At 36.4% G+C, this 25,281-nt stretch overlaps 1 protein-coding gene across 1 annotated transcript; it reads left to right on the forward strand.

The window, feature by feature from the left end:
* Positions 1–224: 224 nt before the first annotated feature.
* On the forward strand, positions 225–16,508 carry LOC123766188 (ubiquitin-conjugating enzyme E2 G1). The gene is made up of 6 exons (XM_069321175.1): positions 225–382; positions 3,759–3,879; positions 4,816–4,913; positions 9,973–10,151; positions 14,278–14,379; positions 15,803–16,508. Exons 1-5 carry the CDS (start codon positions 337–339, stop codon positions 14,350–14,352), a joined length of 519 nt encoding a protein of 172 aa, XP_069177276.1. The 5' UTR covers positions 225–336; the 3' UTR covers positions 14,353–14,379; positions 15,803–16,508.
* The last annotated feature ends 8,773 nt before the right edge of the window (positions 16,509–25,281 follow it).

Raw genomic sequence — 25,281 nt, forward strand, 5'->3', positions numbered from 1 at the left:
TAATTAGCTTTAATAATCCACAAGTATATCTGAACCCACCAAGCTAAATATTATAATCGAGCCCTGAGAACACCTAGAAAATATCCTTCCCATGCCGCAAATTTCCCAAATCTAACTTCTTTGGTGTATACCAACGACGACTTATATACATATATATATGTGTATATATATTAGAGAGATATAATTATTTTGAAATTCATGTGTGTGTGTGTATGTATGAGTGAGTGCGGCGTGACTGCGGGTTACCTGCGCATGCGCGGGTGTGCTGCCAGCCTCAGTGATAATACACACACACCACCCACACTGGCTCTACTCTTTTAGCCTAAATTGCCGACAATGGGGGAACCACAGAGCGCCTTGCTACTTCGGAAACAGCTGGCAGGTAAAGGTCGCAGGTGTCTGGCCGGGTGTTCTGCAAGCTTGCCCTCGGAGAGAGTGTAGTTTTGAGGGGTTTATAATTGGGAAATGTCCTTCACGCAGACGATGGTTTGCGTGTGCTGGGTACAGGGGAGAGAGAGAGAGAGGGGGGGGGGGACAAAGCATGGTTGTACCTCCTGTAATATTCATGACCGGTCTATATCACCTTTGGGCCCATTTGATGGCAGGAGTAGTGACCGGGTAGGGAAAGCTAGGTGAGAAAATCGCCATGTTAATTTCCTTTCAGAGGTAAATGTGATCCGTGTCTTTTTCTCAGAAAACATGACCAGAGCTTCTCAGGGTCATGTGTGGTCTACCGATTGATGTGATCTATTATTTACCGTCAGATTTTGTTATATTTCTGGGTTTGGAAGAAATGAAGGTGCATTTCTTAAAGCTGCCCTGGCTGCATCATGATTAATTACATGGGTCATCAGTGAGAGACTGCATCTTTTATTTATGATTTTTTTTTATTATTATTAATTTCCAGCACATTGGATCTACTAGACTGTGTGGATTTATTTTAACCTGTATTCTCTTGCTCTGTAGGCACCAAACATTGCTCCCATTTTGTACAAAAGCCCATTGGTGAAATTGTCATTAATTTGTGACGAAAGTTTTTCCTGCATTTTATTTTTTTCACATTTCTGGCTGAAAACTTAAAAAAATCCAATCAATACTAAATCCAAATCAAAAGTACTGTATTAAAAAAAATACTGGCTTGGCCATTTGTACTTGCATAGGCTCTTTCTAGATTTAAAGCTAGAAATGCAAAAAATATTTTTATCCAAACTGGGTGAGGTTTGAGCAGACATTGATTTCTTATTTTTGTGTAATATCTCTGCTACTGTAAACAAAAATCAATTATTGAATAGATTTTTCTTTAATATTGAGACCCATCCAACTGCTAAGATAACATGTATATAAAATGCCTAGTTTTCAGGATTTATCAGTTAATTTGCATTTGCAGTTAACAATTAATGACATTTTCACCTTTTTTAAAATTGACAATATATTTTTGAAACCATACAGAAAAGAAATTTGCACCTTTAATATATCATAAGCTGTATGTTCCTATATTTGGCTTCACGTGAATACTGTGTTATCTTTATAAGTGCCTTAGGAGGTGGCCATCTTGAATATGCAATATTCCATATGTAGTTTTGCTTGATAATATATTGTGTGAACCAATCACACATTCCTCTGAAGTGTGCATATGTACACAGAAATATAATTTATAGGTGTAAATGGAGGAGTCTAATTTTGGTTTTGCTTTTATTTTCAAATAAAATATTTACATTGATCTTGCAAAGAATTGATGACCCAAATATTGAGGGTACAATACCTGGTTCAGGGTTGATTAGCAAGTTTACATACAGTAATTGTTAACTTTTGTCAGAACTTTATGCAGCTGATAGAAGGTTGGTAAATAACCCAGGTTTTCTCTTTAAATCCAATCCCACCTGAGCTAGACTTTTATCCATTTAATCAATTGATTACTAAATGCAAGTTTAAGTTTAAATACAAATAACTAAGTTGCTGTATATTCAGGATTTTTTACTTTTTTTATATAGACCCACCTTGGTTTAATAAACTAAAAATGCCACCCAGGGTGTGTAAGTCGGTAACTCCCCCATCAACCACCCTGGTACTTGGCTGTGTATCTGGTGCCTCTTAATAAGTGACAAGACAAATACCCAGGCGTGTTATGTAATTTATAGAACACTACTGTCTTATATAGTTAAGATTAAAAAATTATCTAGGTGTTGGTACATTACCATGATAATCGCATGCAGTATGAGTTACTGCAATGACTAGCCAATGTTTCTGCACATTACCATGATGATCACATGCAGTATGAGTTACTGCAATGACTAGCCAATGTTTTTGTACATTACCATGATAATCACATGCGGTGTGAGTTACTGCAATGACTAGCCAATGTTTCTGTACATTACCATGATAATCGCATGCAGTATGAGTTACTGCAATGACTACCTAATGTTTCTGTACATTACCATGATGATCACATGCAGTATGAGTTACTGCAATGACTAGCCAATGTTTCTGTATATTACCATGATAATCACATGCAGTGTGAGTTACTGCCATGACTAGCCAATGTTTCTGTACATTACCATGATAATCACATGCAATATGAGTTACTGCAATATTTGACTGAGATATTTGCGAGCATATTGGTTTGTCAGTACTTTTTAATACTAGTACTGCTGGACCTTCTGTGCAGTCGGTACGGTGCTGTGGCTTGGAACCAATACTGTCGTCAGTTGCAGAAGATGATAAAAATAAGTGAAATCTTAAAAGAATTGTATTTAATCTTGGGTTTAGCTACCCAGTATCAAATATTAACTCAAACTTTACAGATTTTGCGATACAAATTCATAAGCCCATGCTCTACTTTTGTAGGCTTAATTTCAGGTTATCCATATTTGATAAAGAAATACCATGTACAGTACTGGTATTGCCAACAATGTGCTCTAATGTGTAGAAAAAGCTTACTGGTAAGATAATGGTGGCAAATGGCCCCACACCAAAAGGAAGATAGGAAAGGGTATGGCAACAAAAAAATAGGTCTAGAACAGTTGCATTAACAATGGAGTTTTTGAGATAATGGTAAGTAAAATCTCCAGGTTTGTGGAAACAAATTATTTAAATGGAGCTACAGAATTACGGAGCAGGAAAAAATTTAAATATAGACAATTGTTGATTTAGAAACTACATTTCATAAATTACAGTACTGTACTATAGAATTGGTATCGCAGTTCACAGTAATGGTAAATAAACTACAATTCTGCTTTGAGCACATCATTGACTGTGAACCAGTTGTTCCCCATTCTTAACATTTTATAAGATAGAAATTAATGTCTTTCACTCTGCCTTTTGCCCCCTCTTCCCCCCCTCCCCACCCTGCATTTTTGACTACCTTTCTGCCCCCCCCCCCCTGCATTTTTTGACCATCTTTCTGGCCCCCCTCCCTTATTTTTTTCTCTATACCCCTCTTCCCCAGCTTGCATTTTTTACCCACCTTTTCTGCCATTCCCCTCACTCTTCATTTTCTTCCCCCCCCCCCCTACATTTGTCATCCTCTCATCTTGTCCTTTCCCCCTGCATTTCTTGCCCTTTTACCCTGAAAAAAGTTGAGAATTTAACTTATTTGCCCATTCTGTTGTAAGACTTTCGATACTGAAGTAAATCTGGTCATTAATGATACGGTAGTTATAATTGATAACATTTTCTGGTAATTTAGTTTTTTTCTCTCTTTTAGAATTATCATTTATCTTGGTCAGTGCTCCATAAATGTTTATTTTCTTTTTCCCCAGAGTTAAATAAGAATCCAGTGGAGGGCTTCTCTGCAGGACTAATTGATGACAACGACATCTTCAAATGGGAAGTTCTTATTATTGGCCCACCTGACACAGCTTTAGTAAGGAATTTTTCATTGTACTATATTAGTGTTCTGTTTCTGCTTCTTGTACTTCTAGTTAGTTTTATAAATGAGAGTTCCTGCAAGTGTCAGTTTTGTTAAAAGAACATAACGCAGTGGGGTGCTGTTTGCGAATGACTGCTTGAATGAATTGGTGTTCAGTTTTCTGTATGGTATACATTATGAATAGTATAATGGATGAGTTATATTACAAATTGTATTACCTTTTACTATGTTACTGCTTGCACTTTTTCCTTAGGTCATGCACCCCAACCCCATGGAAATGGGAAATGGAGGGGTGGGGTACAGTAATGATGTACTGTACTATATGTACATAGTTGTATGATGTCATCTTGGTTGTTCAGTATATATAGTATAGACACCAATCCTACAATTCAACTTAGGCCTATTCACCATGGCAAGAGACACATCTTAACAGCCAGTTGTTCGAGAGACAGCACATGGCACTCTGGTTTTGTAGCGGGTGTAAACATTAAAGGTTGTTTCCTCATTTCCAAATTTTGGGTTAAAAATGCTTAATATCCTGCTGCCATAACAGTTCAAAATACAAGAAATTGCTGTGTAGGATTCTATCAGCCAGCCAATAAGCAAGATTTTGTAATGAGTTTACCAGAAAATGGAGATGGTGTGTCAGGGAGTCTTGTGTTCTGAATATAATGTTAGGGAAGACAAATCTTTCACAACCAAATCTGAGATATGCTCCCTATGCTCTGTACAAAGCAATGCATTATGGAACTGTATCATACACTTGCAAGTTGGACTGAAATAAAGGAATATTGCAGTGTTGATTATATATATGCAGGCAATATGATGCAAAATAAATATATGGCAGGATGGTTATTCATAGAGAAAGCAAAGGATTTATATGGAAAAATTACCTTTACTGAGCAGTGATTGTTTTTATTTATTTTATTATTTTTTTCTTCTTGCAGTGAAGGAGGTTTTTTTAAGGCGCATCTAATATTTCCACGAGAATATCCTCTTCGGCCACCCAAAATGAAGTTCATTACAGATATTTGGCATCCAAACAGTAAGTTAATTTTGTAACTTGCAGCTGTGAGTGTTGAAGTGTTTTATGCTAGTACTCTATCCCTTTTTTTTTTTTTTTCTAGTCTTAATTTTCATTTTGAAAGCTGATTTTATACTACAAAATTTGTCATACTTCAGTATGTGAGACTACTTGGAGCATTTGTTATGATTTGACGTTATGATAAATTCTCATTAGGAGTATGCAAGGATCATTAAATTTGGTATTCAACGTGGCATCATGAGAGTATTCTAGCAGCTTACAAAGGTGGGAGGCTATATTCTCATGTTATTAAGGCATCATTTCCCAGGAGGGTAAGCAGACCTCTGGGTTGAACAATTCAGAAATTAAGTTAATTTTTATTTTTTAACTAATTCCTTGATCGATAGAAATTTAGGGGGGGAGGTGTAAAACAAGTTATTTATTTATATCATGTTATGCTTCAGTATCCACAAAAAATGAAACAAATACTTTCATATGTTGACAAAAAATTTCAAGGTGCATGATGTAGAGAAATTAAGAGCAAGCATCTTGCTATATTATACTGTACTATACCCTAACATAATATAGATAGACTTGCTATGGGGATGGAGGTCAGGTGTTTGGAGGCTCCTAGAGCCTAAGGTGAATTAAACTATAGATAGATGTGTGTGTACACTATCTCGACACTATCTAATATCCTCTCCCTATATCCCCCATCATCCCTCTCATCTGAATATTGTCTCTCCCTTCCCCTCCCCTCACCTTTCCAACCTCAAACTGACAGGCATTTCCCCCCCCCCCAGTCCCCCAAATCTTGGGGGACTGGGGGGGGAGATGATCACAACAAATATTTCACACTTCTACTCCATGAAAACTGCATGGAGATCTCAATAATTATTAATATTTTTTAAAGCACTTACCTTACACCAACTCCAACCAGCCTGTTTGTCCTGTACTCCAGACCATTTCCCCTGCGAAGTTGAGTGAGGCTAACCCCAGGCATCTAGCCTCCAACTTTAGGCAGACTGACAGTATAGACCTTTCTCTTACAATTTAAAATTTACTCGTACATTCATAAATGTTGTATATTTTTATGCGCCATTGGGGGGGGCCAAATGTCCATCCCATATTGTGGCAGGCAAACTCTTGACTACAATACCACACTGTATCTACTGAAAGCCCTGATTGAAACTAGCTCCACACTGACTTTGTGGAGAAAGAACTACCACTCCCAAAACCCACTTCAGATACTCTTATCTCCTTTTAGACAGCCCAGGGAATTATAAGTGGTCAGTAATGTTCTGGCCTCGCTACACAAATTGCTCACCAAAGCAGTGTGTAAATAACATTTCATCCATCTGACATGTTGGCAGGGGAAGGTGAATGCTTTATCCTGTCTATGCCTGCCTGTCCCTGCCTCTACCTCTGTCCTTGCCTCTACCTCTGTCCTTGCCTGCCTGTCATTTATACTACATAATATCACATACACGAGCACAAAAAGACACTAATCTGTGATCATTAATCTTTACCATGTTGTACATAGAGACGTCACACTAGGAATGTCATCTACATTCAAAACAAATATTATTATTCCTATTTACTTTCAACCTTCTATATACATTGCCCACTAACCTCCCTCTATCTGCACCACCTCCAACACTTCCTTGCAGTGATACACAAAAATATTATATTTAGAAAAGCAAAAATAAACAGCACAGGATTTTGATAATTTTTAATAAAATAATACAAATTGCACTGAAAAAGAAGGAAAACAAGACTAGTACATCCAGAGTTCAACAAATTACTTGGAAGGACAAAAGATAGCTGAGCAACAAAAAAGGAGCTAAGTGCCAGCTATTGGTCAGAGAATATAAGGAGTAAACTAGAGTCAGATAAAGTAGGGTAAGGAAAGAGATGTGAAAGATAGTGGTGACGAAATGTAAAATAAAGAAATTGTGTACAGTACTTGGAAGAATCATGGTTAAACAGTCTCAAAAGTGTCTCTTGGGAGACACTTGAAAGAGAAAAAGAAAGCCCAGAAAAATTACAGCAACATAGCCAAGCTCAGAGAAATTTTGAAATTGAGAATGGGCCATTCAGCATTATATGAAGATGTGGAAGTGAAGGGAAAATGATGCAAAATGGAGATACATGGGCTAGAGAAAGGGGTTTAGTTATTGGTTAAAGATGTCTAGGAAAAGATAATGGAGGCTCTGTAGGGCCTAAAAAGGGATCTGAAACGTGTGAAAACAATCATATATAAACCATTAATAAGTAGTGGGCATTTAAGTAACTGCTGTAGGGAAGAGAATGTTTAAGTTACACGACAGGCTATAGGCAGTAGAAGGGAAGGCTAAAAAGTTATAAAAGCAACTGAGGTGTGCATCGAAGTAACTGTACAAGTGGAGGTGCTTTATAGCATCTCTGCTTGTACAGTGTGATGCTTTTACTAATCAGGGCTTTCAATGTGTGGCTTGCTTTTCTTTACTGGCTTGGTCTATGCTCAGCTTCTAGTAGTTCTGTTAATATTAAATTCAGTCCATAATTTTAATCTCTCTACCAATATATGTTGACTTCTGTCCACGTTCAATGTTAGGTCCAAGTGGATAGCTACTATGCCAACCTTGCTTTTAACCATAACATGCATCTATCATGAATGGTGCTTGTGCAGACGATGAGTCACAATAACGTGGCTAAATGTATGTTGACCAGACCACACACTAGAAAGGTGAAGGGACGACGACATTTCGGTCCATCCTGGACCATTCTTCAAGTCGATAGAAAGAAAATCTCTTTTCTGGCAAGTCATTGGGTCCATAGACCAATTGGCATAGTTTTCAGACTCATCGTGTAGGAGTATTATTGTTATACAGTTCATATGTTCACTTTTTCACATAGCTGACAGTGATTAAGAGTGCTACATATAGGCTTACACTGTAATGCCTGCACCTATATTGCATGTTAATCTGCTAGTGGCATAGCTCAAAGAAAGTGCTGCAACCATGGTTCCTTACCTTGCGATGATTTCGAGGCTCAATGTCCCCGAGGCCCAATTCTCGACCAGGCCTTGGGGTTGGTGTGGTAACTACCTACTTGCCCACCCTGGTCAGGATTTTTAATTTAAACCCCCTGGGAGATATTTATAAAACTTTTTTATCTATTAATTCAATAGATAAAATTTCAACCCACCCAGGTTGGATTTAAAAAAAATCCCAAGTTTTATACCAACCCTTGTTGCAACCCTCGTAGCAACCCTCGTAGCCTGGTGGATAGCGCGCAGGACTCGTAATTCTGTGGCGCGGGTTCGATTCCCGCACGAGGCAGAAACAAATGGGCAAAGTTTCTTTCACCCTGAATGCCCCTGTTACCTAGCAGTAAATAGGTACCTGGGAGTTAGTCAGCTGTCACGGGCTGCTTCCTGGGGGTGGAGGCCTGGTCGAGGACCGGGCCGCGGGAACACTAAAGCCCCGAAATCATCTCAAGATAACCTAACCCACTTCTTTGCTGCTGTTATGGTCGGGAATGTCATCTAGAAATTAAAACATTGGTGAGAAAGCTCAAATTCTGATTCGAGAATTATAGCCCACTGGTACATACTAATTTCATTGCATAGTAAGTAATTATTAAAAACAATTGCAACATTTTTGTCATGGCTCTTGGTTAACTCCAAAACATCCATATGTGTGTATTATATTCATATTTACATCATTGGTAATAACTGAAATAGACATACTACCTGTATCTACATTCAGTAATCTGAATCATGTTTAGTAATACCCCCCCTTCCATTCATATTAGCCAAATTTCTTGTCAGGAATGTTCAGAATGAACTAGTTCAAAACATTTTGTATTACAACCTGTGTAATTCATATTTTCCATGTGCACATCCAAAAAAAAAAAAGTGAAAATAAACTTTTAACCCAAATTTTTAGTTAAAAAGTACAAGAACTTTGAAATTACTGAATTTGGATTACCAACCTTCTTGCAGAAACTACATTAGCTTAGGGATCTATGTATGAGAATAATAGCTTAGTTGAGTCAAGTCTTACCACACGAAGAAAATGTTGCTTATTCACATGTCATGGCTAGAACCATATACTGTAATCTGCTTGCAATAAAATTCTACAAAATTGCATATTGCAATTACCTTTTCAATTTCAGTAGGAAAGTCTCCACTAGACTTTACCTTAAGAACATTAGAATGAAGGTAAATGCAAAAGGCCTATTGGCCCATACAAGGCAGCTCCTATTTATATCCACTCAAGTCTCATTAATATACATGTCTAACCTACACCTGAAACAATCAAGGGATCTTACGTCTATTGTGCTACTCGGTAATTGGTTCCACAAATCAACAACCCTGTTACCGAACAAGTATTTACCCAGGTCTTTCCTAAATCTAAACTTATCCAGTTTATACCCATTGTTTCATGTTCTATTTTGTGTTGATGCTTTTATTACCTTATTAATATCTCCCTTTGTTATGCCCATTTATTCACTTGTACACATCTTATGTCACTCCTTAATTCTTTGCCTTTCTAGCGAATGTAAATTAAGCTTTGTCATTATTTCTTCATGTGACAGGTTTCTAATTTGCGGGATTAACTGTCATCCTACACTGGACACATTCTAGTGAATTTATATCCATTCTATAGTACGGCGACCAAAACTGAACTGCATAATCTAAATGGGGCCTAATAAGAGCAAGATAAAGCTGAAGAATAACACCAGGTGTTTTATTACTAACGCTTTGAGAAATAAATCCCAGTGTCCTAGTTGCCTTATTACGAACATTTATGCATTTATTTTTTTGGTTTTAAATTCTCTCTAATCATAACTCTCGGATCCCTTTTGCAATCCGACTTTGCGCATTCAACACCATCTAGCTCGTATCTAGTAACTATCATTATCACCTAGCCTCAAAACCTTACATTTGTCAGTATTAAACTGCATCTGCTAATCTTTTGACAATATGGTCAAAAGGTATATGCATGTAGTATGCCTACTTCATACCATCTGCACTTTATACTATTGTCTGCTCTAGTGTTACCAGAAACTTAATTCATTCCCCAAATTACAGTTGAGAAGAATGGAGATGTGTGTATCTCAATCCTCCACGAACCAGGGGATGACAAATGGGGTTATGAAAAGGCCTCAGAACGCTGGCTTCCCGTGCATACAGTCGAGACCATCCTTATCTCAGTCATCAGTATGCTAGCAGACCCTAATGATGAAAGTCCAGCAAATGTCGATGCAGCGGTATGAATTGCTGTTCATGTTTAAAGTGATTTTCTTCTTACACTATCTGATTCTCCTTTTCTATTCATATGGTGCCCCTTTTTATATTCTGTATATTTGACAGGTGCTTTCAGGGGAAATGTTATAGTTAAATTATTTACTAGCAGCTACTTAAAGTAAGACAATTCAAATTTAAACTAATTAAAGTTTTCCCTTGTCTATATGCCTTGTGCCTTTTTACTTAAAAAAATTGTGCCTCTGCAAGTCTTGAAACATAAGACTTAATAAGCCAGAAATGCTTCCTCATTTCTTTGCTATTACCATGGCACATTTGTATGTACGCTTCTGTTTATTGGTCACACTGTTATTTATCTGCTCACTCGCTCACTCTCTCACACTCGCGCTCGCTCTCACTCTTGCATGCATGTGATTACACTAGGAATTTTACACATGGTATTTAGTAGGACATTGGAAGAAATCTAGAATTTAGGATCCCTGTATAGTACTTCAATTGGTAATAGTGACCCTGTGTTATTAGGAAGAGTTTACCTTGTAAATTGATGCAGAAAGTGGAAAGATTACACAATTAATTGGACTTAACAGAAAGAGTCAATAATTTTATTTTTTTTAAATATTGATTTGCCATTTAGATTAGAGTAGTGTAAACAAAATTGTATGATTTCGTCTGTAAGATGCATGACAGGATTAAACCGTCTCATTCTGTGTCTTAACCACTTAAGCTGCTCCTGTTTGTAAATTATTTAATGTGCTTCTTGATCAAAGTTTCTAAATATTCTGTGGTTGTCATTTGATATTAGACCCCTGGCAAATGTTTGCCATATTGGGAAAAAATCCTGACAGCCTTAGCCATCTTCTAGGCATTATTAAGAAAATGTGCACCATTTCATGTGCATCACTATGTATTTAATGATGCCTATGTTCAGAAACATTAACAGTATGCAAGATTTCAATGACTGGACCAGGAAGTTTTGTGATAAGAGTTAGCTTGAAAGTTTCCAGAATTTGACATGTTAAAAATGTCTTAATATCATTAATGCAAAACTATCCTCTCCCCTCAAATGTCTCCCTTTTTAGTGAAGGGGGGGGGGGCTAATGTACAACTTCCTGGGGCTAGTAGGGGTTGCCTTGACTTCCTCTCCAGACATTGAGCATGCGAATGAGATCAGTGTAGAGTACCCATTCCAGTATCTGACCATCCGCTGGATGGGTCGCCAGTTAGGAAGGGGGGGTGGAAACCTACTCTTGGAGGTTGGTTGTCTGGGCTGGGGTAAGGAGGAGAAAGATGTCTCTGCACTGGTGTTGGAGAATGTTCAGTGCAGTTGGACTACACTGTTAAAAAAGGGGAGCACTGCTTGGGATAATGCGCCTTTTTCTGCACCAGCTAGTGTTAGGCTTTCCTTGCTGCCAAGGTAGGTGGTAGTCCTCTGCTCTGGAGTCCAAACTTTTGAAAATATTATATATACTAACTAAAACAACTTCTCTAATGGAAGCTCATGAGGTGAACTACCAGGATGTGGTAGTTCACCTCTAGAACTAGTCGGACAGTGGCATAATTTCAGGCTCCATAGCTCCAGCTATGTTGGGCCCAGACCAGGCTTCATCTTTGGCTATCCCAAACACTTCTCTCCTTTCTCATCCCACTTTCTTGACAAGGTTAAACTTCAGGCCCCCACTGGTGATTGTAGTGACTCCATCTTTAGTTGTTACAACTGCACCTTTTACCCTCCTCCTCAATGGGTAAACATGGCACCATAACACTCAAACATGTGTTTTCCTTGGCCATTGCTATGTATTATGATCAGTTTGGCCCTGCTATGTAGCCAAACATTTTGATGTTTTGACAAAAAACTTTTTGACTATAAATTTTAACATTTATAGGATGAGCAAGGCACTCATCCTGCATGCAATACTTTTGCATTTATTCCTTTATCTGCCACCAGCTTTTGCTTGATCCCCTAATTCTGCTGCTTTCTTTATCTGGAGTGATGTTCACATTTTTTTCCCCTCCTTTTTCAGACCTTCATTATTTGAGGTTTTGGAGTATGCAGCCATGGTATAGTGCCAAGCGCATGCATAAAAATGGATTCTTCAAAAATCCATACCAATAATCCATATTCAGTATTAAGAAATATGAACGGTTAAGAAAGATTAAAAGCCTCGAGACAAATCAAAATTTTAAGAGGTGATAAAATGCAAAAAAAAAAAAACATTCGAGAATCATTTTTTAAACTAGAAATAAGCATTCTTGTGATCATAGTTTCAATCTAACAAACAAATGGTTATAAAGAATAACACAATTTGACAATTAATATACTGTAGTTGTAATAAATTTGTCAAGATTGCATGCTAACACTACTGGAAGTTTTAAACTTAACAAAAAAAAAACTTGCAAGGGTGACATTGAGATTGAATCTCTTCCTGCAATACAAATAGAAAATATGCACAAGTAATCTTGCCACTTTCCTAGTTGTCGTGTGAGGTAAGAGGTTGTACTTGGTAGAGCCTTGAAATTATTGATGCACAGACTTAGGATATAGCAGACTGGAGATATCAATGTTAAGGTAAGAGGAGAAAAGGTGAGAACTAACTACTCATCCAGATTCCAAGGAGATTATTAGTAGGAAGGAGGGAGACATACCAGATGGGCCTTGACAGAAAATATGGATGGGGAGGCTAGTATGGAAGTATGTAAACAACAAAATGAAGTTTGAGAAGGAGCAGAAAAAGAAATGTGGAGGAACAGATGGAAACTAGTGTTAGATCACTAGAGAAAGTAAGAACACTTCTGAATATCATAGAAGGGTAAAGAAATCTGAGTGGTTAGGCTAGTATGCATGGAAGACAAGACCTTAGAACTTGATGGGGAAACAATTGTATAAGAACAGGAAGAGGATACACACGTCTAGATTAGATATGGGAGATAGGAAGTGAAAGTCAGTGGAGCTGAGAAATTATGTGTAGGAAATTATATAAAGGGAACAGAGAGATGAGGCAATAACTAGTGAAATAGGATAAGATGAGAAAAATAGGACAATGTTGCTACGATCAGAATCCTGGTCACTAAATGCTGAAAATTAATAATTTTCCACAAGTTTGTTTTTTAAAGGAAAATGAGCTGTCGTTTATAGATACTTAGATGCACCAAACAGTGGCTGTCTGCATTGTGCTGTGAGCATCATAATCATTGTGTTCAACGATATTTGAACATTGTACAGTCTTTATCACATTCAAGATCGTCTATGATTCAGTCATTGCAAAATAATAATAATTTTTTTTTTTTTTTTATGCTGTGAACACAAACTGAACAACTGCTGTTAGCTCATGCTGCATTCACTACCCTTGGTTACCTACTTGGTATCAAGGCCTTCACATTCAAGAACAGTGTTTACAGTTTAAAAAAAAAAGGCATCTGTTTATTGGAGGCCTGAGATACTGATGAGCCCAGTGTACTTGTAGGTGTTTTAAATCTTGCATGGCATCTTCAATCATCCCTAGGTGACTGGTACAGGTTGGTCACATATGCCGAGGCTGTCTTTGTACGACTCTTGCAATGGAAAGATTAATAGTACAATAAAAATTAAATTTTATAAGAAATTTATAACCTTACATTTGTTGTAAGGTTACCTACTTTGTTCTTCATAATGTAAAGTATCACAGTCTTTGATGGACTGTGCTGTGTTTTAAGGTAATTCACATTTCTACACTAGCTTTTTTTTTTAACCACTGCACTGCGCCAAACAACAAATGTTGTTTTGAGAGTTGAGTTTATTTTTACTTAAGCTATATTTTAATGTTTTTTAATGTTTTCATCACTTTGTGTTTTGAAATGAAAATAGTTGAGTTTGGAAACATTTTGACATTAACTTTTCCTGACCACTTATAAAAACAACAAAAATGTGCTTAACAATTGCACAAGGAAGTTTTTTCCAAAAACAGATGCGCAGTGCAGGGGTTAAAGGGAATTGAGGTAACTTTTGCTGTACCGTTTTTCCTGGCCATGTGACTTCATTCTCCAAACCATTCAAATATGACAATTTTGTACTGTGCTATGTAATTGAGGTATCATATTAATGTTACCCCATAATAAATATCAAAATTTTGATTGCCTATATTTTCCAAATTACAGAAAGACTGGCGTGAAGATTACAATATCTTTAAGAAGAAAGTAGCTCGTTGTGTTCGGAGAAGTCAAGAGGAATAGGAACTCTAGACTATTAGCATATTCCTGGTGTGTATTGGGTTCCAGCATTATTATTATTTTTTTAGGAAATACTCCCAACCAGCTAAATGTTTACTTTGGGAATCTTCTAAATTTTCAGGGCGATCTATATGTCTTTAGCAATAAAATTAAGCTTTGCAGTTGGTGTCTTATTTGCATGTCTCCTTCAAAGGAAGGAAAATATCACCTATTTGAAATCAACCTGCTATGCATGTCAAACATAGGAGAAATAATAGTAGACGAATATTTAAATTACCATGTTATATGTGCAGTAATGGTTTCCTTCAGATGATATCTGGTGGCAATTGTTTGGCTGTATTTACTGTATAATAATTGACTTGAGTTTACAAAATGCTGGTAACTAATTTTCTCACTATGGCCTTAATGACACCTAAAATAAGCTTTCAGAGATAACTATTGTCTGTTGTGCATGGTTTTCAGCACACCGTGTGCTTGTCTCATCCATGTGCTATAATTGTCATTATAATGCTCACCACTGGAGTGGCAAAGCCCTACATTTTACCCCCTTTTATTTACATAACATATTAAGTTAATAAGGTTCATTAGGAATGTCATTGCTTTTCTTAATGAAATGGCAAGCTAAGAGCTATTATCCAGTTCATTTGAAGCTTGACCCCTAGTTACTCTTTTTGATGAACTAATTATTTTCATTTGGATTAAACAGTTTTTTAGTGCCAAGTTGCAATCATGTTAACAGGATGAAGTTGGAACCAACTATGTGCCGAGTCTCTATATATTCAGTTTTGATTTAATTTCATGCATAACTGTTATCAAAGATGTTTAAAATGAGTCAGTCTAGGGATGAAGGGAGTGAACATCACTCCATCGGCAAATGAGCAAGTGATTTCGAAAATGGTACAGCCGGCATGAGGCTGTTTGTGGTTTGAGAACCTTATGATGTGGTTGTCTGCAAAGTTGGGCCGGGTGGAGAGTCTTGAGAATATAGGCCTTGTATGTAATGTTAAGGCCACCCATATATACAGCATCTGGTGTCAAAGGCTCAGTTGTACTGACAAATCAAGACTAGAGAAGTCTTCCTGTATGAATGCTGGGGGCAGGTCATCCAAGACTGGGGTCCATATTGTAGATGCAAGCAATCTTGCATGAATCACAACCCATGCTGTTGAATATATGAAATGCACCTGGGGCTGAAAGTTTCTTGGTTGCCTTGCTTGCTTGGCTCCTCATGATTATTAACGAATCAAACTTAGTCCCCAAGATGTTGGCTTCGTCGTAAGCACCCTATATTTTTCCCCCGTTTCAACGTCTTGCATTTTAGTTATGATAATTGCCTGTATTTTCTCTTAGAAGTGTAACCTACCATGGCCTTTCCCCAGGAAGAAATTTATGCAAGTTTGTGATTTATTATACCTTGTAGCAATAAAAAAATTCCTCTCTTTTTACTCTATAGGTAAAAGTTCAAGTGCATTTATCCGCATAGGCTAGAAAGGAATGAGAAAAGATTTGTTGTAGAGTAATTACATCAACGGAAGTATGCTGATCTATGGTACACTGGAACCAATTAAGTGGCTTTCACTATGAGCTCATACTTGAAGATGGAGTCTGATATGGATCCAGTGCTTGAAGCTTTGCAAGCAGACAAAGGTGCCATACCCGATCAAAGACTGCCTGCAATATCCAACGCAACAACACGGCTGATCTTGGTGGTGGTGTCCGGTAACAACGCCCAAGTGTCCAGTGCCACTTAGTGGAAGGGGTTTAGCTTGAGCAGCAGAACTTTCCTAAAACCATATTGGCAACCATAATAACAAATGCATGTAAAAAAAAATACAATTCGTCAAGATTATCTTGAGATATAACCAATAAATGAAAGGGACACTGATCTATAGTTGCCGACTACTGAATGTGGTTGTTCACATTCGTCCACTTGTGGACAAATTACATCTGTCTTTTTCTGTGGGGGAGGTCCAGATTCCTCGATAGGCAGAGGTCATGAGCCGCATTCATAGGTATCAAATTTTCATAGTGTGGCATCAGCTTTGCAAGTTCATTGGAAATTTATCCATTATGATGAAATTTTCTTTTTACCATGTAATAGTGCAATCACTTGCAAACATTTACTGTATTTTAAAAAATTTAAATAAACAGCTCAGTAAGGAAAATTCTATTTCATAACCATTATTGTAGTAACAAATTTTGCATTTTTCTAATAATAATTTGCAAATACTGTACTAGTACTGTATTTAAATGACAAAGTATCAAGGCACTGAACTACTATGCAAATATAATTACTGTGATTATTCACGACTGCTTTCTTAGGCCAATTTAAACTAAACTGGTATGGGTACAGGCACACACCTGAACAACTATCAAACTAATTGATTCTTTTTTGCCATGCAACTTGAACAATCATTAACGGATATGTGCAGGTAACAAAATTGTACCGATTGAAAATAAACAGCCTTACAAACTTTACATCTTTACCAGAGGCTTTATGCTTGATGCATAAATATCCTCTTGCTGCTGAAATTTGAGGTTATAAAAGGTGATAATTTGCAAATATTTGTATGTTAAAAAAATGTACAATAAACAGTACTGTATTGCAAATTGGAAGATTAAAAGCATTTATGGGCTTTGGAGAAGGTGATGCATGCCAGAGAATGTCCTAGTTTTGAGACAACCCAATCCACACATGAAATGAAAGCGATCACATTTTGATCCATTCTGAACCCTTATCAACTTGTGCCTGATTCACCTAAGGCAGGGGATAGCACATAAGCAGACTCCAGAACATGTTTTAATCTAGTAAAAAAAAAATTTTTAATGAAATTCATACCCTGCATCTTTAAAGATATTAAAATGTGTGTCCCTTTTTACAATGTTCAATTAAAATTGAATATTAATTTTAAAACCTTTTTTCCCCTTCAGGTTTTAAGGAGGAAATAGTGGTGTGGCGGTGATTCCCAAGATATCACAAAAGGTCTTAAGTGTGGACAGCAACAACTGCCAGCCTGTAAGGAACTGATATCGAAATATCTTACAATTGTTGGCAAACAAGTTAAAAGTGACAGTGGTCTCCAATGTGACCATTGTATTAAAGAGAGTGAAAATTGGTTTTCAAATGTGAATACATTAATCAAAAAGTGTCATATATGCATATATATATATATATATATATAATATATATATATATAATATATAATATACTGTATGTATGTATATATATATACACATATACATATACATTCAAAATAATAAACTTGCAAAGATGTGTGCAATTAAGTGTTTTGGTAGTGTAAGAAACTGGGACCAGATGCTAGACGGTTAAATGTTTGGCATCCACGTGGCATTATATCTGATCAGGGTCACAGTGTGAATAATCGGTGAAACCTCTTAAACTTGCCCCAGGGAAAGAGTAATCGTGAAAAAGCTCATAGGCATATCGTAGACATTGATTTCACCAATGTATGTCAAAGCAAGGTTTCAAACTCGCATATCTTCACTTTGCAGTTAGTATCTTATAAAATGGTTTAAGTGTAATGTTTCCCCAATTGTTAACAGGTATTTTATACCTTTGAAAGAGCATTAGTACAGAGGTAGTTTGTCACCTTGCTCGGGGTGGACTTCGGTGAGTTGTCTGGAATATGACAATTTGTGGAGGTTAAGACAGGAAGGAGAGATTGCCTTTCCTTACTCGAATCCACAGTGCTCTTATAGATATTAAACTACTCAGTCAAACCCTACTTTTAGAAAGTTTGGATTTTGTTTCGCACCCTGAATTCAGCTTCAATTGCAGCTTTCTGGCTATCATCCGACGGCATCGTCTCATCAAAGTTGGCTTCTTTAAGTTGGTCCTGAGCAAGACTATGATGGTAGTTCTTTAACAGAGGAAACCCTCCAAATTTCACCTCAAGACTTTTTTTAATATATTATTTTATAATGAATAAAATGTATTATTTTATGTTGAATACATTTGGGGTAGGACCTTGCCCCTATCCAAATTTGATGGTCACCTGCTTAATTAATTGTGGTTGTTGGTGTTGCCCAGAATTGCGATACGCTCCATCTGAAGCAAACACTATGACGACGAATTTGGGTTCTACTTTTAAGAGGAAGAGAAGGTGGATCTCATCATAGAATTATCAAAATCAAGCATATTAGATAGGTCATATTTTTTAGATACTGAAATTAGAATTAGGCATGTGATTACTGTATTGAACCTTAAAACACTTGGTGGAATGTGCAGCAGCACAAAATGGGAATGCAACTGAGTTTTCTTTTTTTTCTTTCTTTCTTTCTTTCTTTCTTTATTAATAAATTGTTGAGAGTTATGTAAACTTTTTGCTCACTGATCATGGAAGGGGGGGGGGGAGATGAAGTTGCCGGAACTGTCGGTTATCCAGTGAAAGTGTAGTACTGGGCTCTTCACTTCATGGACAGAGCCTGCTCAAGGTACCTCTAATTGTTACCAGCCATGTTTAAGTTTAGGCAATATATGATATCTCGAGCAAAGCACAGAGCTGAGCTGCTTATTAAGGAACTCTCATTCTGTTTCGACATGTTTAAACCAGACGAGATTATCCAGCTCGTTAGACTAACCTCCAGGTGGTACACCCTTCACTCTTAACATTATTTCCAGTGTTTGTTTTGTGCCAAAAATTGCTCTTATAGTATTTGTTCATTACTATTCTCAGATGCACAGTCAGGTGTTTGTTAGGCTTGCATGAATTTTTGGGACAACAAAACGTTTTAGGTGACAATGCAGTTGAAGTAATACAGTATGTGCATTAGTAAACTGTTTAAAGGGTGTCATCCTGTTGTGTATTTTCAGGTCAGTAAATCAACATTTTTTCAGTACAGCTCATCCTACCTAGCTTGACTCTGCCATGTTAATTGACTATATGTTTTCTGTAGAACCCCCGTGAAAGATTGAATACCTCAGTGTTGAGTTCTCGCATTGTGCAGGACTTGGGCTTGGGGGACGACAGTGGCACCTACCCAATCATCTGAGGAGTTAGATAAGAATGTCAATTAAGCCTGAAGTGAGTGTGGGTGGAGCACTGTCATGGCCCTGTCTCGACAAATAAGTGGAAGCCCAAGTATGAAAAGTGTGATATGATACTGGACATTATGAACTGCTACTGTGAACATTCGTTTTATACTTTTTTCCATATTCCTGCAATATGTTTTAAGTAACAGTTTGTAGCTGTCCTTATATTCAATAAACATCAAGCTTAATGAGAATTTTGTTACCAGAAAGGGAACCTGTTTTTATGTGCATTATCATACATGAAATATAGTTAAGTAAAAATCAATTATGACATTATGAAACACATGTTACTTATTGCCTTTATGCCCATTTGCTGTTAACATAATGTATTTATGATTTAAGTGCAAATGTGTATTAAGACAAGCATTTGAGTTTCTGGTGAACTCTCAGGGATAGAATTTTTTTTCCTCTTTAACCCCTCTCTCCCACTTTCCCTCCCTCCCCTCTTTTTTCTCTTTCTTCCTCCTCCTCCTCTCTCTCCTCCCCTTTCCACACACCTCACCTCTCACCCCTTTCTCCCTCCCCCCTCACACACACACACATATACATACATATATTTATTACACAAACATACAGTGGCACCTCGGTTTTCGAATGCCAGTTTCCGTATTTTTCAGTTCTCGAGCTCAATTTCTTCAAAAATTTTGACATGGTACTTAAAGTTTGTCTTGGTGTTCGAGTTTATTGATACACATATGGGCTGACCGAGCACATGGCGCACTTCAATTTACTAGTGTTTCATACCTAGTGACAACTGCGCTTGTATTTTTTGTGAAGAATTTCATTGTTTTTGGCCTTTTTTGGTTTCTGAATATAAAAGTTTAATTATTTATCAAACCATGGGTTCCAAGAAAGTCAGTGCTAAAGTTCAACCTAAGAAAATAGTTGAGGATGATGATAGAGGAAAAACAAGAGATCATTCATAGTGAGAATGTGATGTCTTCCTGCAGACAAGTGTCTATAAACCGAGTCTTAGTAAGACAAGCAAGCAGTGAGCCAGAACTAGGTCCTAGTGGTATGCCTGCAAAATGTAAGAGAGTACCCCCAGAAATGTCATCACTGCTGTTATAAGGGAAGGGGGACGCCCCCTTCCAAACACTAGCATCTTTCCTCCTACCCCTTCCTCACTGTCTTCCATACCCCAAGAGTCATCATTAAAGGTAAGGTACCTATGAGTATTAGTCTGTATAAAATGTATTTTTTAGTTAATATTTTTGGGGTGTGGAACGGATTAATTCAATTTACTTTATTTCTTATGGGAAAATTCATTTCGATTTTTTAATTGTCTCTGGGAAGGATTAAATTTGAAAACTGAGATACCACTGTGTGTGTGTAATAAATATAAATATATATATATATATATATATATATATATATATATATATATATATATAGTGTACATATACATAAACATATATATAGTGTATACATACATACATATATAATATGTATGTATGTTGTGCCTAATTGTCAGAACTACACTTGTTTGCTTAATATGCAAGGTCCAATGTGCCTAACAGGCAGAATGATTTTCATTATTTTAAAATATTTCTTTCCAGATTGGTTCTTTTCTAACAATAGAAACAGTCCCAGTCCCAGTGTCCCAATAGATAAACAATTTTGTATTCTCCGTGGCACAGTGATAAAGCACTAGCCCGGTGTTTTGCAAGCTCTTTGGCCTGGGTTCAAATCCTGGCCTGGGAGGGTCGCTGGTTGCCGATCCTAAACTGTAGCCTCTGGTAACCCAGCAGTGAATGGGTACCTGGTTGTTAAATGAATTGGGGGATCGTATTCTGGGGGAAATTAGGATTAAGTACTTGCCCAAAATGCTATGTGTGCTAGTGACTTTCAAGAATGTAAGAACTCTTGTATATATAAATAAAATTAAAAGAATATCTATTAGGAACATGAATTACTGACTTAGTAATATTAGCTTGTGTTAGGATAGGTTAGGTTAAGTTTGATCAAATTTCTATTTTGACTGAACCTAAACTTACATTCATATATAATACAATGAAAACTTTAGCATTTCATAAGAAAATTAGTTTGAAAATTTAAATATTTCACAAAATTTGGCTTGTTAGGCAACACTGGCTATTAGGTACAACATATACATATACATACACATACACATTGTCCTATACTAGTAGTGTTGGCAGATAGCGTAAACAATTATTTTCTTTAACTTAGCTAACAAAACTTATTACTGTTGGGGCATGACTAATACAGTATAGTACTAAATAACAGTAAAACATTTTAATGAAAACAAAAGGGGTTAAGAGTATAATAATATGGTACCTGGAGACTTAGTGTAATCTAATAACTTTTCTTTAGTGCAACTATATGTACTGTGTGTATGTGTATGTATGTATATACTGTATATGTATATATATATATATATATATATATATATATATATATATATATATATATATTATACAGTATATATTATTTTTTGTTGTTTTTACCCTTGACACCTTCCTTAACTCCTGTCTTCTTTTATCCATTTAATTTGAGCACAATTTTCTGTCTCTGTTTTCTCATTATTTTATCTTGTTTATTTGTAGTACAGTACTTTTTGCATCATTTACCTGTTTTTATATTATATTGCCATTTCACTTTTTCCTGTGTTGTTGTCCAATCCTGTTATCCTTTGTGACAGCCAGTCTTTTCTGTTATGTTTTAGTTGTTTTTTTTATGAACACGCATTTTGTTGTGCTAACAAGATATTTTCCATTAATGCATTTCAACCCTAATGAGCTTCACTTAATGAAGGCTGTCCAGTTGAATTTTTATTTTTTATTTTTTTTAATTTGACTTGACTGGGTTTGAATATCATACTACTGAAAGTTCCCAGGAAGTACAGTATTTTCCTTTATACAGTATTATGATGGTGTTTGTTCCTTGATGCTTGGAAGGAACCTCTTGCTCAGCCTCCTACCCACCCCATCCAGAAAAGTCAGAAAAGACAATATACCTCGCCACTTGAGAAAATTAACTTGATAAACTGTAGCAAAGTAATATGTTCAGAAGAGCTTCTTGAAGGAAATACAGTCCTGTACTTGAAATGCAAGTTGGTATAATTTATAAGATTCTGCTCGATTTGTGAAAAGATTATACACAAGTTATGGATACTCGGTAATCATATTTAATTCATTTAACGGGTGTTCAAAATTAAACATTAATAGTGACCCCTTAATTCTTATTTATTTAATACTACTTTACTTGCATGAAGCATCACAAATATCAATGGCTTTATAGTATGGAGTTACTAAGAAAATTGGCTCATTGATTTTGAAAGATGTGGGGACTGCTTGCTTGTTAGATTAAGAAATTGTACAATAGAAGTCACAAAAATTATTTGCAACCAATGACATGTGCTATAATTAACATTTTAAATTTGTATAAAATTTAATAAGGTTTTCCAAAAGTTTATCTTTGTAAAATGCACAATTTTATTTTTAAATTAATAATATAACATGATCTGTTAAGAATTGTGAACCATTTTCTTGGCTAGTATAGTAGGAAAATGACTTATGTGCCCATGATTACTGCACCAAGAATTTCACCGACATGTTAATCTTTTTCGGCAGCTTTACCATTGCTATAATGTGCCCATCTATGTTCCTGTGCCTGAAATGCTTTCATCAGCATCTTGAAGAAAAATGTTAATTTTAGGGGACAAAGACCATGCAGGGGTCAGCTAAACTCAATAAAAGCTTACAGAGCATAATTTTGTTTATATATTTGATGTCTTTAGTCTTATGAAGTTTTTCGTGCACAGTATTTTCTTGACGTTACAACAATTATACATTCAGTTGTTAAAGGCTACTGATGGAACACTTTAAAACATTTGCTAAATAACTATTCACGGGGTTTTCTTTAATAAATAGTACTATTGTTTACTTTGAATTTGGTGGGTATACAAGAGATTATTGCAGTACTGTATATTTCCTTTTTTTTTCTGTTGTTACTTGCCTGTGTTAAGTTGGCATACTTCATTGGACAATAATGTAAAGTTATGTATAGAGCTACCCATGGCTTAAATGCTTATATTAAGGTATTGTCACCCAAATAAATGGTAAATTTGTCCATAAAATTTTTAACAATTATCATTATTTTTTTTATAGGCAAAGTTAATGCTATGCTGTACTTTATTGGTTAGATCTGAAGAAGCCCTTAAAATACTAGAGAGCAGTTACTGAACTACTGTTTTTGTTATATTCATGAGCAGGTGCCAATTGCTGTTGCAAGAATTTTGTTATTTCCCATCTTGTACAAAAGAGACCTAAATGAGGTTCTAATTGCAAATGTAATCTGATATACTACTCTGTAGAGCAGCCATGGTCAGCATTCTGCAACTGATCTATTGTCTTAATAATTATACTGTCAAAAGAATACAGATAACTATGGTTATGAGATTTTTTCAGTAGTAAAAGTTGCTAAGCGTGTTGCACATACAATCGTGTGAATATCTTTGTTACCCAGCAGAAAAGGAAAGTGATTTTGCTCCTCACCAGAAGTGTAGAAAGCTATTCAACTTGATAAGACTTTGTGTAAAATTCACTACCCATGGCAAACAATGCAGTACAGTATTGTGTATTTTTCAGCAATCTTCACATCTTGCACTGTGATGATTACTGACAATCTATGAAATTGGTTATGACAGCCTGACAGCTGGGTGGACAGGGCTTCGGATTTGTAGTCCTGAGGTTCCGGGTTCGATCCCCGGTGGAGGCAAAGACAAATGGGCAAAATATTTCTTTCACCCTGATGCCCCTGTTACCTAGCAGATACCTGGGAGTTAGACGGCTGCTTCCCTGGGGGTGTGTAACAAAATGGAGGTCTGGTTGAGGGTCTGTGGGGACGCTAAAGCCCCAAAATCATCTCAAGAGAGCCTTATGAATGTTCAAAATTACAGTATGGTCGTACATTTATTAAAAGGTCGATTCAGTTATCTTTGGTTCATTGTTACAATTGCTGAATAAACAAATTTTAATGTCATTATACTGAAAATTACTTCATTAGACTGCTTCACTATCAGGCAGTAACTGAATCCACAAGTTAACATTCGTTAGTTTCACCGTATACAGTAGACCACAGAAATTGCATATCTCTGGGACATCCTATAGCACATTGATCAGTTGTTTGCTCACAACTCAATAATTCTGGGTTCAGTCCCTCGCAGGATAAACTTGAGCACATTCCCTTATATCTGATACCTCTGTTCATCTAGCAACAAATATGTATCTAGGAGTCAGAAAGCTGCATCACTAACAAATTTCACATCCTGACTTACATATTAATTAAGTTCTTTTAAGGTTTACTAAAATTCTCAAACCAAGAAATTTACTGATACTATGACACAATTCAAGGAGGTTTACTTGTAACACCTAATTTTCCAGTTTAACAAAACATACCAGCACTTTACCTCCAGAATTTTGTCCCTAAATCTGTCACTTGTAAAACAATGAAAGTTATCAATATTATTAGTAGAAACCTATTATTATTTCAGGGAGGGGTGCCCTCAGTAGCTTCCTAAAGCTAAGCACTGGTCAAGCAATGTCTTAGAGATATGTACCAGGTCTAGGACTCATCAATTACTAAAATGTTGATTTACAAAACCTGTACATCTTCAATTATGGCAGCTTAGTTTATGTTTATTAAATAGATTGTGAGTGGTGCTACAAGGCTTGTAAACTTTAATCAATGTAAACTATACCACCATGATTGAGGAAGATGTACAGATATTGTAAGTAGACTCATAGATGCTTGATGAATGCTAGACCATAGTCTCTGAGAGAGACTCTTGCCTACTGGGGGCCAGGACCAGAATCTGGTTCCCTCAACGAAAGAAGAGAGCTGGGGATCAGAAACCT

This window comes from Procambarus clarkii, chromosome 9 (genome assembly GCF_040958095.1).
Source record: "Procambarus clarkii isolate CNS0578487 chromosome 9, FALCON_Pclarkii_2.0, whole genome shotgun sequence".
Lineage (NCBI taxonomy): Eukaryota > Metazoa > Arthropoda > Malacostraca > Decapoda > Cambaridae > Procambarus > Procambarus clarkii.

Bases quoted from the DNA above. Each gene is read 5' to 3' on its own strand.
- LOC123766188 (XM_069321175.1), top strand. From the start codon at position 337: ATGGGGGAACCACAGAGCGCCTTGCTACTTCGGAAACAGCTGGCAG. The intron at 383-3,758 runs GTAAAGGTCGCA...CTTTTTCCCCAG, and splicing joins ACTTCGGAAACAGCTGGCAG to AGTTAAATAAGAATCCAGTG. The intron at 4,914-9,972 runs GTAAGTTAATTT...CCCAAATTACAG, and splicing joins AGATATTTGGCATCCAAACA to TTGAGAAGAATGGAGATGTG.